The sequence below is a fragment of the Helianthus annuus genome, chromosome 12 (assembly GCF_002127325.2).
Source record: "Helianthus annuus cultivar XRQ/B chromosome 12, HanXRQr2.0-SUNRISE, whole genome shotgun sequence".
Taxonomy (NCBI): domain Eukaryota; kingdom Viridiplantae; phylum Streptophyta; class Magnoliopsida; order Asterales; family Asteraceae; genus Helianthus; species Helianthus annuus.
Genome location: NC_035444.2, coordinates 60,135,765 through 60,148,922, shown reverse-complemented (window position 1 = coordinate 60,148,922; position 13,158 = coordinate 60,135,765). Strand labels below are relative to the sequence as shown.

The following is a 13,158-nucleotide window of genomic DNA, read 5'->3' as shown; positions in this document are numbered from 1 at the left end:
GTCTTGGAGACGTCCTCCTCTCGGACTCTCAGCTGATGGTAACCTGACCTTAAGTCTATCTTGGAGTAGTAACACGACCCTTGCAACTGGTCGAATAAGTCGTCTATACGTGGAAGAGGATAACGGTTCTTCACCGTCACCTTGTTGAGTTCCCGGTAGTCTATGCACATCCTGAAGGTACCGTCCTTCTTTTTCACAAATAACACTGGAGCTCCCCAAGGCGAAGAGCTAGGACGAATAAAGCCCTTTTCCAAGAGCTCCTGTAGCTGCTTTGACAGTTCTTCCAGTTCAGTTGGAGCTAAACGATACGGTGCTCGAGCTATAGGTGCTGCTCCTGGAGCTAGATTGATTTGAAATTCGACCTGGCGATGAGGCGGTAGACCAGGTAAATCTTCAGGAAACACCTGAGGAAAGTCGTGTACAACTGGAATGTCCTCCAATTTCTTTTCCTTTGCTGTTGCATCAGTAACGAGTGCCAAGATAGCGGTGTGACCCTTCCTCAAACATTTCTGAGCCTTCAAGAAAGAGATGATGCCAACCACAGCACCACTCTTATCGCCTTGAACTTCGAGAGATTCTTGACTAGAATGGGGAATACGAATGATCTTCTCGCTGCATAAGATTTCTGCCTAATGTTGGGATAACCAATCCATCCCAATAACGATATCGAAGCTTCCCAAGACTATGGGAATAAGATCGGTGGAGAAAGCTTGACCGGCTAAGACAATATTACAACCCTTGACTACATGCGTGGCTTCTAGGCTCTTACCATTAGCTAATTCTACTACATGTTTGGTGGTTAAGAGGGTTGGTGCACGTTTTAACAATTTACTGACTTTCAACGATATATAACTTGTATCAGCACCCGAATCAAACAAAACAGTAACATAAATATCGTCGAGAAGAAACTTACCCATAACCACATTGGGATCGTTCATTGCGTCTCCTCGTCCCAGTACGAAAGCACGTCCCCTTGCTTCGTTGCCATTGTTGTTGTTTCCCCCGTTGTTGTTGTTCCCATTGCCCTGGTGATTGTTGTTGTTGCGATTCTGGTTCTGGTTCAATTGAGGGCAATTGCGTTTGAAATGACCTTCAGCCCCACACTGGAAACACCCTCGGTTTCCACGTTGTGGCTGCTGCTGTTGGTTCTGTGGAGCTGGTAGTTGCAGTTGCTGGTTCTGATTCGCGGGTCTCGCACTCCTGCAGTCTTTAGCTTCATGCCCTAACTTGAGGCATCTCTGACAACGTTCTTTGCGACACCGTCCACTGTGGTGTCTGTTGCATCTATTACATAGTGGGTGAAATCCCCGATATCCACCCTGCCCCTGACTGCCTGATGATTGCTGACTCGGATTCTGGTAGTCATTTGTCTTGCGCTGCTGTGCTTGAGACTGAACAGAAACTGATCCCTTGCTGGAATCCCCATCCCATTTTCTCTTGTTGTCACTGGGAGTAGCAGAGGTAGTGACAGCAGTAGTGGTGGCACTGATGCGTTTGGGCAGCTTGTTCTGTTCCACTGCCTGATCGGTGAGTCGATGAGCAAGACGCTGGATATCTTGGATATTGTCGAGGTTAGCCGATGTCACATGGCTCTGAATCTCTGAGGCTAGACCCTTGAGGTACAATTCGATGCGCTTGATTGGAGGGTCCACCATGGTTGGACACAAGATGGCCAGTTCGTTCGACCGTTTCGTGTAAGCTTCGATTTCTGACCCCGTCATTTTCAGATGATAAAGCTCCACTTCCACCTTGTGGATGTCATCACGCGTGCAGTATTCTCGCTTGATCAGTTCCTTAAAATCGTTCCAAGGGGTGGCGTTAGCAGCTGCCAACCCTAAAATCTGAACTTGCGCGTTCCACCAGGTTAGCGCAATTCCTTCTAGCGTGCCAGTGGCGTACTTGACCCTGCGAGCCTCAGGGCATTCACACATCTCGAATACTGACTCGAGCTTCTCAAACCAATGGAGTAGTCCCACTGCTCCTTCTGTGCCACTGAATGTGCTTGGACGACAGTCCATGAAGTTCTTGAAAGTGCAGACAGGTTGCTGTGCGGGTTGACCTATTGTGTACGAATAGGACAAAGTTTAAACACAAGAGTTGGTTTAGGAGTGTAGGATCTAAAGATCCTAGTGTGAGTTATGACTACAGGATATACCTCTTGCTTGTGCGGCTGCAAGTGCCGCAACAACTTGTTCGTTAATGAGAGCCGTCAACTGGGCTTGAGTCATGTTAACACGTCCTGACATGATCTTCATAGTAAAAGTAGCATAAGTGAGAATGGTTCGCGAGTAGTGCGATGACAGAAGAGTGTAAGCACATAGGTATTCTCATGTAATAGGGTCATGTGTATCTAAGCGTACTACGAGCAAAGTTCTATGTAGTTCTAACAAGTAGGCAATAAACATAAACCTAATTACCTAGGATGTCGAGTCTTGCACGTGGAGCGAAGCGTCGTTATGGATCGTTGAGAGCACTGTTCTGGTTATAGTCTGGTTTTAATAAAACGTTTTTCCATATTAAAACCTAGTTCTCTAAAACCTGGCTCTGATACTAATCTGTCACACCCCCAAAACCCACCCCGCGGAGTACCACCGCTTGGAGGCGTGACATGACCAGGATCAAGCCACCAATCATATTGAACATGTGAATAAGTAGTAATCGTTATTCAACAATACGAAAGGTGTTTTCAAAACCAACATAATCAAGTGTAGCGGAAGCATAAATGTAAAAACCCAAACATAAGTATTAAGTGTGTAATGTCATAAACGTTTAACAAGCATTCACGATCCATTGCCCACAACGACCTGCTCCTCCTTGTGCAAGCTCCATATGTACCTAAGGTCCTGCAAGGCATGCAGCAGAGAGTCAACAACTAGTTGAGCGAGTTCACAGTGTACAGTTCAGTAATTGTAACAGTATGAGTAGCATTATGTTCGTTCGTTAAGTCATGTCTCGTATTAGTTTCCATCGCGGCCCTCTCGGCATGTATGCGAAGATTAGGGGAAATATTCCCAAATATCCTAGACTATGTATATTTGTATCGCGGCCACCCTGGCATGTGTGCGAAGTTTTAGTATGTATAGTTCGCGGCCTTCCTAGGCATGTGTGCGAATGATTAGTCATAATATCGCGGCCAACCCCTGGCGTGTGTGCGAAGATCAGTTCAATTGGTATACTAGTCTAGCCGTATCTTATCATTACTCTTCCTCACCCGAGGACCATATCATTAGGTTCTATTAACTAAGTATGTACGAATAAATCATCCAAATCCCATTCCCACCCTGGGAACCCCATGCCTTGGCTGTGTGAACTCACCTTGGTTTGCTCGGCAGATACACAAAAGGGTTTTTCTTGAACTAAGAGTGGTCAACCACGTCCTAACAGGGTTACCATACAAGTCAGGTTTTGACTCAAGTATTGCACGTATGTTTCACACAAGTTAACACGTTACGAGCATGTGAAGATCATGGTAAACACATAACAGTCAAACAATACATTCAACTTGTGCGAATAAAATAAGCCCAATGGTAATCGGCCCAACATGTTGTGCGATCCACAACATGTTGTGCGATCCAACAAATCCCGGCCCAACTATCATACAGACAAATTACCCATTCTCGGCCCAATTAAATACACACGAGTGACTTGTGCGATCCGAGCAGACTTGTGCGATCTCCTTGGGTTGTGCGACTGGGTTTGGGCTTGTTCGGCCCAACAGCATAATTACATCTCGTGTGATCCAACAAATACGTATGTGGCCCAACATGTTGTGCGATCGGTACCAGCTTGTGCGATCCACAAGATGTTGTGCGATCATGCATAACTAAGCATAATGTGTGATTGGTCTTGTGCGTCCGGCTTGTGCGATCAGATCAGGTCTTGTATGACCCGATCTTGTGCGATCAGTTTAATAGCCGGATGTTGTGCTATTCGGTTACAATCAATCAATTAGTTTCCAAAACTACAATTTATCAATCAATGCCAACAACTTCCAAACTCATCAGAAATCGATCAAACAAGATTTATAACATGTAATTCATATAATCCCTAATCATGTTCAAAGCATAAACCATAACTAACAACTCACATGATTTGGTCCGATTCATAACATACCACCGATTACATTCATTCAATCTCAACTCATCACACAATTAATCCAAAAACAGGACATGATAGTCTAGCAACATCTAATCGGTTTTAGGTTAACCTCATGCGACTCCGATTCACAAGAACATCAACATATGGTTCATTAGCTTATCATCACACATACAACCCTAATCGGTTTAGTCTAGCATGGAATCATATCATCATTCAACAAGAAAACAATAACAAAATACTAACCGATTAGAATCAAACAAAGAGAGAGTGATCCGAATGAAAAACAAGATCTTCGATTGCCAAGGATTGTTGTCGTCGGGTTCGTGAGGGAGAGAGAGAGCTAGGGTTTTGAGTATGTTGTGATTTTTGATAAAAGTGAGAGGTGGTTACTACCCCTAAGTGTTATGCGTATAAGGAGAGTGGGCCGAACCCATTCATGGGCTCCCCTTATGGTCCGACTACAAGAGATACAGCCCCAAGTGGGCTTGTGCGATCGTGTGTGTGTCGTGCGGTTCGGTTCATGTAACATATACACATATTACACATAGCATATAACAACATAACATTCAATATCATAATAGTTCACATAATCATATAACGTTACACAAGATAGGTCCAAAATACGAGTTGTCACAAAGGCTCCGGTAAAAGTCATTAAAGATTTGGAATCAAAAATCAGGAATTTCCTTTGGGGGGGAGATGTTTCAGTCAAAAAACTTCATTGGGTGGCCTGGGACCGGGTGTCTCTTCCTAAAGATTCTAGGGGTATCGGGCTGAATAGCCTTAAAAATTCTAATATCGCTTTGCTTACAAAATGGGGTTGGAGATTTCTTTGCAACAGGGACAAGCTTTGGGCTAGAGCTATCGACGCGATTCACTCTTCCAGAGCAAGCTGGGATTTTCTTCCGGTTAAGAAAGCCACCGGGGGGTCTGGTGCAATATTGTGAAGGTTATGACAAACACTAAGATTGACGGAACTCCATTAAGGAACTTTTTTAAAGCCTCGGTGGGTAACGGTTCAGACACGGCATTTTGGTTAGACCCGTGGGTCAGCAACACCCCTCTAAAAGACCTTTTCCCTGTTCTGTTCAAGCTCGATTCGGTCAAAGCCTGTCGGGTCTCGGATCGGATCCCGTCTCCTGAAGCTGGTCAGCGATATTCTTGGCTTTGGAAGAAGCCTCCTTCCTCCGAGATGGAAGTCAACGAACTACTGAATTTATGCAGTTTACTGTATCCTGTTCAGCTGAAGACTTCCAGTGATGCATGGTCCTGGATCGGAGCTGACGACGTGGAATTTAGTGTCCGGTCGGTCAAACGGCTTCTCAACCAACACAGGTCTCAAAACGGTTACTATGTCATCGAAGATTGTAAGTGGATCCCTCTTAAATGTAACGTGTTCGTTTGGAGGGCGGAAATGGGTAAAATCGCTACGTTATCGGCCTTAAATAATCGAAACATTGTCATGGATAACCTGGGTTGTGGATTGTGTGGCGAAGAGGTTGAAACGGTTGATCATCTGTTCACCACCTGTAGCTTCGCTTCAATGGTTTGGTCTTATGTCTGTAGTTGGTGCAATATTCAGAACCTCCTCCTTTTCTCTTTCAAAGACCTTCTGGAAGCTCACAAATATGTTGGGTTATCTGATAAAAAAAAAGAGGCTCTCAAAGGGATCATTAGGATCGGATGTTGGTGCATTTGGAGGGCTAGAAACGATGTCATCTTTAACAACACCCCGGGGAAGCTGGATAGGATCTTTAGTGAGATTAAAAACTTGGGTTTTCTTTGGTATTCTTCTAGATCCAAAAACAAGTCTATTATTTGGAATGAATGGTGTAAATATGTAAACTTGTAGTTTGTTTTGGCTGCCTCGGTTTGAGGTAGTTGCTGTTTTTTAATGATAGTCTCCTTTAAAAAAAAGGCCTTTTGTAACTGAATTGATGAACGGATTGATTGTTGTGATTTTGAGAAGGTGGATGGACATCTTTCAATGTGGGAGATATGTTGAGTGACGAAGAGAGTAGGGATAAAGTTGAAACAAAATGGAAAAAAATAGGTATTTAAACTTTATTCTTTGTGTGCCATCTTAAAATTTTAAAGGAAATTACTTTTTTGTACATGGAAAATGTATTATATAGTATAATATAATATAATATATAAACAAGTGATAACTTAAACTCTAAAACAAATCTACAATTATTAGATGCCCTTATGTTATATTTCATTCCCATACTTTATCACATTTATTTTCTTTTATAGTTTCTGTCAAATGATAAAAATACTAAGTTGATTATTATCGAATAATGCATCACATTATATAGAAAACGGAATGCAAACCATAACCAAGTTTTAAAAGTGTTATAATTAAGTCACTCGTATTGTTTTTGTCCAAAGTAGATAACTTAACCTTCAAATCGAGTCATCTCCTTTTTTTCCATGTATCAAGAAAAAGAAAAAAATGGAGCATAAGATGCTGGGGTCGGATTATTTTAATATATGAAATTATATTTATTAAAAATAAAAACACCATAATTACATTAAAATTTTAAAAAATAAGTTACAATCCACGTCATCACTCGACGTTAACATCAAATAAAAAGGAAAAAAGAAACAAAAATCCATATCACCGCGATTACCTATGAAATGGATGAAAAATCCTTAATTTTAATGAAAAATGAATGTTGAGTAACATGATTAGAACACTTTTAAAACTTAGGTAACCTAATTAAAACACTTTTAAAACTTGATTACTTTTCTACAAAGTTACCCCTAATAATAAACCTAATAATACTATAGTCCAATAGTTTCATACTTTCATCATAAACAACCAACTTCATTTCTAGATTATTATCACTATGCTATGAAAAACAGTAAAACTTTCACAATTGTTCCTCTTAACACTCCATAGTCCATACCAATTATATTGGTCAAGGCATGAAAGTTCTAACTCGCACTCCATACAGGAAATGCACCTATAATCATCCATGTATGATTGTTCAGTTGCTTGTTCGGTTACCATAGATTATACCAATATGATAGAAGACTGCAAATTTCACCTGATACATGACTAGAAATGTGACCATTGTTGAGATCACAACTATTTCTTGTTCCAGTCCATAGTTTTTTTTCCCGATTCAACCGCTTTACTAGTCTTTAGGGTCTTAACAATTCAACTTAATGAACAGTGGACCTTACAATGTTTAAAACCTCATAATCTATAACTTAATAATTCATCAAACATGTTTCATTTCTTTACAAAAAAACTATTAAACCATTATTAATTAACAATTACAGAATACTCTCTAAAAGTAGGTACAACAAATCTATAATATTATATTAATATAAGGTACAATACATCTATAATATTATATTAATTATTTGATTTTGGAACTTATAATTTGATTGGAATATATTAACAATGGCCATTAACATGTTATAAAGCGGGCCTGTAAGTTTAGACTTGCTTCATAATTCTTATGTTTTTTTACGTGAACAGGCTCATGCCTCATGCCTCATGGCTCATGGACCATGGTGCTTTCTGGCCCAACAAGGGTTCATCTTATCCTGTCTTAATGGTCCAACTCCAACATATGTTTCACATTCTACTTCTACTATTTGTTATTTTTGAATGTCTTGTCCTTAGCACATGTTAAATTCTATATTTTTCTTGAACAGCACATGTTAAATTCTAGATGATTAGGTCTAGGGATAAGCACGGTGCGGTTCAGTTTGGTTATTACCTAAAACCAAAACTATATCCTCACACTTCGGTTACCAAAAAACCATAACCATTCGGTTAATACAGTTTCGGTTATTGGCGGTTAATACGGATTTAGTTCGGTTATAGGGTTTTCATTGTTTCTAAAGTTGGGCTTTAAATGTGTGTGTCATGCAAAGTTAATATGCAAAAAATAACTATACATGGTTAAAGTTTGTAAAATTATCAATTATATTTCGGTGCCAAATGCACACTGAATTACAAAAATAAAAGTAACATGTGTTATGTGGAAGCATACATAAGAACACAAAATGTCAAGAGTTTTAAATTCAATGAGGTTGGGCTATGATTAAAAGATTTAAACGCTTCACCAAAAAACATATGGATTGGGTCATGGTTAAACACTAACTTAAAAACCTATGCTCCTATGGATTCGACCAGATTTAAAACATTCGGTTCAGTTCGGTTATTTTCGGTTATGAAAATAAAAATAACCATAACCGAACCGCAACATGCGGTTATCAAAAATATAAATAACCGACCCTTTGGTTATTTAGGTTACGTTTCGGTTAATTTAGTTTTATGCTCACCCTAATTATGTCCATGGTATTACAACCTAGTGGCATATTGTGGGTGTGATAAGGTTTATGGACTATTAGGTATTGGGTTCGATTCTTACAAGGGGGTCTTCCAAAATTTATTGAGTTTTCTCCTGAATTTGTGTATAGACATTATTGCCTAGTGAAGATGAATATGATCGGGTGGTTCCGTTGTGCTACAAGTATCGGATGATTCCACTGGTAACACGATGATACTCTAATGAACCGTCAGTGATCCAAATTTGCATTTAAAAAAAAATCTTGATGATTATGACAATGATGTTTTAGACAAATTAAATTAAATTCAACTACAAAAGGTATTCCCTTTCTACCTCTACATCAAAAACACATTCTTATATTGTTGTGATAAAAAAACATTATTATATTGTTGCGGTTAGAGTAGTTCACTGAATGGGCTTAGGAACATAACATGTATCATGTCAAGTATTGTGCATGTTATAAGTTTGTAACCTTGGTACGAAATATTCTTTTTGGACCTCTACACAACGTCACAAGTTGATGGTCGTCACGGTGAAAGGAATAGAGTAAATTAATTTATTTTATTATCAATGATTTGTTTAGTCTTTTAGAATCCAAAAATGTAGTAAGTTTAATACATCGAACTTTTATATCGAGTAACTTTTCTATTATATGATGATACATTTGTTTCGTATTAAAAACACTATACTCAATTTGAGCGGAAAAAAATAGTCTGAGTTTACAAATTAAAAGCTGACCAAACCTCATAGACGAAAATGACATTATACATGAAGATGCGATGGGGGATGGTAACATTTTTATTGTTGTTGGATTTGTCTATGGTGGTGGTGTCATTATAACCAGTCATGACGAATCCAGTAATTAAGCGCCAGTGAATTTGGCTAGGGTAAAGATGAGGAAGAGGATTCACTGATGACGACTGGCCAACAAGAGGATTCTAGTGGGTTTGACCAAATTGACCAGTCAGGTTGACTCCATTATGCCAACAGTTACAAAAAGTCAGTGGAATAATTATTGACGTTCAAGGGGTGAGACCATCTGTATTGGAGGAGGTCCGTGGACACCCTCTCACTCTCCCACACGTTGGTCCATGTTAGACACCCCCTAATACCCTTATGAACAATCACACTCTCTTTTCCCTTTCCACTCCTTCCCTTCTCACAGGCTCCTATCCCTTCTCATTGATGGTCCGTCTTCATAAACTTTCACTTTTGAAAATTATGACGTCTTTCACTCCTCTCTCCTCTTGACACCATGAAGGCCAACCCCCAAAATACTTGCATTGGAAATATCATGGTTTAATTCCTAACACGGAGTAAACTTGTTGTAATTTAGAAGTAGTAATTATGTAATATTTGCCGTTCAAAAAAAAAACTTGCATTGGAGATGCTCTGAGGAGGTGGGTTTTCATATATAATTTTTAAAATTTCTATTTCAATAGTAGTCTGTGTGATTCTAATTCTAACCAATATTATAAGACAACCCCTTACGATAAATTAACTATTTTTTAATAAAAAGATAATTATAATTCCAAACATGTAATTAAATAAAAAGGGAAATTGGTCTCTAATAATCCTTACTAGATGCCATTGGTCATTGACAGTCCCACATTTTTTTTATTCCCCATGCAAGTCCCACTTTTCAACTATTTTCCCTCCATTGGTCCTCAGTTAAAAAAACTTAAACGGAGTTAAATTTTTTCCTAATTACAAACTAACCTTTCAGGTCTTTTGATCAGAACGAGGATACACGTCGAATGATGTAAAACTTACCTTGAAATTCTGCTCCAAACGACGAAAACGATGCTTCAATTCAGGTGTTTAAACTTCCAATTAACAAAAATCAAGTCGTTTGAAGCACCGTTTCGAGGTAAGTTTTACATTAATAGACTTGTATCATCGTTCTGATCAAAAGCCCTAAAACGTCAGTTTGTAATTCAGAGAAAAAACTTGACTTCATTAAGTTTTTTTAACTGAGGATCGATATAGGAAAAATAACTGAAAGGCTGGACTGGCAGGAGGGATAAAAAAGGTGTGTGACTGCTAATGACCAATAACGTCTAATAGAGACTATTAGAGGCCAATATCCCAAATAAAAAAGCACATATCTCAAACATAGTAAGTTTTAGGCCGTAAATGAATCAAGCCAAACAAAGCTAGGCGGATATTAAAACCGAACTTTTATCCATACAGATTTCCCTAAACTTTAACACATAATGATAAAAAGTGGACTCAACCAATATGGTAATGATCCATTGACCAAAGAAAAAAACCTTTAAACATTCAAGTTTAGAAAAAGTTGATCTAGTAATGGGGTGGTGGTCGTTGGCAACGGCAAAACCTTTAAAATACCTAAGGAAGGGGATGTATTGGTTCAAATCCCACATATGACACGAATAAAGAAATTTGCCGTTAAAAAAAAGAAAAAGTTGATCTTAGCTTTAACCCTATACGGATTAAAAGAAATTTGCTATTAAAAAGAAAGGAATAATGGATTTTAATAACCCCAACTATTGCCCATTGACTAACAACGGTCCTAACTTCAAAAATTCCCACTGGTGGTCCCATCTTTTCACATATTGGCCTTCAATGGACCTTAACTAACAGAACGCTAACGCAGTTAGTCTCTGGTCTCGGAAAAACGTTTTTAGCCGGAAAACTCTATTTTGACCGGAAAACTCAACCTTTTCGTCTAAAATCTTGTTGTAACCTTATTACGCACCTTTAGGAACCTTTTCTAGTAAAAATCCCCAATTATAAACTCCTATTTTGCCGGAAAACCTCTTTTTGGCCGAAAAACTCAAAGTTTTCATCCCAAACCTGTTTGTAACCATAGATCGGATCTTTAGGAAACTTTTTCCGGCAAAAACCGTTTTCTCGGTGACCGGAGACTAACGCCGTTAATGTTCTGTTAGAGGGTGTTTGGGGTTCCTTATTTTGAGGGTAAAAGGACTTTTGAAGGGCAAAAGGACTTTTGAAAAGTGTTTGGCTTTCCTTTTGAAGGGCAAAAGTCCTTTGGATTTGCCAAAAGTCAGGATTTCCTGACTTATTTTGGGCAAAAGTCCTTTTGCAAAAGTTGAAAATAAGCAAAGCCAAACATGCCCTTAGTCGGGTCCATTGAAGCCTAATGTGTGAAAAGATGAGACCGAGCAGTGGCGAAGCTTGAAAAAAAATTTCGAGGGGTCGAAAGGCATTAGACCTAAAAAAAATTTCTATGTTCGGTCGAGCAACGGTGATTTGATTCGGGTCGGGTAGGGTGTCGGTGATGCGATCCGGGTCGGGTCGGGTAGGGTGTCGGTGCTGCGATTGCCGATTCGGGTCGGGTCAAACATTAATATCAAATTAAAAGTCGTTCTCAAACATTAAAACGTAAACATTGTTTAACAAACAATTGACTAATGATACCAAAACATTAAAAAGAAGATGAAGGTGGGTACCCGGTTTAGTTGGATGAAGAATTATAGTTCTGCCCGTCTTCCTTTAAGATTTTTGAATTCTTCAATTATGGACTCCGAATCAAAATTCTCAGCAATCTCCTTTTCTATGTAAATCACCATACTGTTTGCTAGATACTGATCGGACATCTTGTTGCGAAGGCGATTCTTAAATATTTTCATTGCTGAAAATCCTCTTTTCGTTATTGCAGTCGAAACTGGAAGTGTTAAGATTAGCCGACACACTCTTTCAACTAATTTGTACATGTTATTTTTCTGACATTCCACAATAGTTTCGCAAAGTTCAGAAAGAGTTGATACCCCACTTAGCTTAGATTATTTATCCTTTCAACTTGAAAATTATCCAACTGACCACGTAACTGCTCCCTCTCTTGCTCTGTAAAATCTTTAGGATAATATTTCTCAACAAGAAGAACAATCTGATTAATATTAATCTTTTTTGAACATAAAGTCGCACTAAGAGATAACAACTCTATCGCTTGCTCATTGAATCTACTATCCAGCTCATGTAGTTGTTTGTCCAATGTCTCTGTAAACAAATCTACCCGATAATAATGTTCGAATGTAACATAAAGATCTTTTTTACGAGGCCGATACCGAGTAGAAGTATATGGAGCACTCATATCATGCATATCTATGTCATGCCTTTCACAAAAAAAACGAACCTTTTCAAATAAAGAATCCCATCCCCTGTTTCTAAAATTAGTTAGACTAGCCTTTGTTGCAGAAACTAACTCCATTGCATTAAGGATGTCTTGGGATTTCTTTTGTAATGCTTGACAAAGCGTATCAGTTTTTGCCAATACGTCTTTCGTCAAGTGAAGAACAAGCACAAACTCAAATGATTGCAAGTAACCGTAAGCTATATTAGCATCTCCACGTTGAGAACTAGTAGCATGAGTGTAACACCTCGAAAATTTGTGCCCAATAAATAAACGACACGTGTCACTTACGACAAAAGTATGGTAAACCCGGATTTAATTAAAGATGTACGGTAGGATTTTTGAACATGACGACATGTTAATTTAAACCTCTGAACGACTTCATTATAAATCCCAAGACCCTAACATGATTAATAAACATCTAATATACCTTAATCCGGTGATTACTAAAAATGATGGATGCCAAACTTGTAAGTATGGATCCTGTGGAAATAATGTACATTAAATCTTCATTCATGAATCTTTACCATTATTCAAACAAATGATACATGATGGGGTAGACATAACTGGTACAAGCATGGGTTAAAGGCATTATGCTGAAAATTAAACCAGAAATCATGCGTTGCAAGT

The 13,158-nt window shown here is 38.8% G+C and overlaps 2 protein-coding genes across 2 annotated transcripts in view; one reads left to right on the top strand and one right to left on the bottom strand.

Annotated features, from left to right (window-relative positions):
- The first annotated feature begins 5,050 nt into the window (after nucleotides 1-5,050).
- On the top strand, nucleotides 5,051-5,950 carry LOC110892958. The gene has a single exon (XM_022140088.1). It carries the CDS (start codon nucleotides 5,051-5,053, stop codon nucleotides 5,948-5,950), a length of 900 nt encoding a protein of 299 aa, XP_021995780.1.
- A 6,221-nt stretch (nucleotides 5,951-12,171) lies between these two features.
- The window catches only part of LOC110892959 (zinc finger MYM-type protein 1-like), a 39,504-nt gene continuing 38,517 nt past the window's right edge, over nucleotides 12,172-13,158 (bottom strand). Inside the window, exons 6-7 of the mRNA XM_022140089.1 lie at nucleotides 12,959-13,011; nucleotides 12,172-12,754 (exon numbers count right to left, since the gene is read on the bottom strand). Coding sequence (XP_021995781.1) covers nucleotides 12,172-12,754; nucleotides 12,959-13,011 — 636 coding nt within the window. The remainder of the gene's footprint in view (nucleotides 12,755-12,958; nucleotides 13,012-13,158) is intronic.

Excerpts from the sequence above, each read along its gene's own strand:
- LOC110892958 (XM_022140088.1), top strand. The coding sequence starts at position 5,051 with ATGACAAACACTAAGATTGACGGAACTCCATTAAGGAACTTTTTTAAA.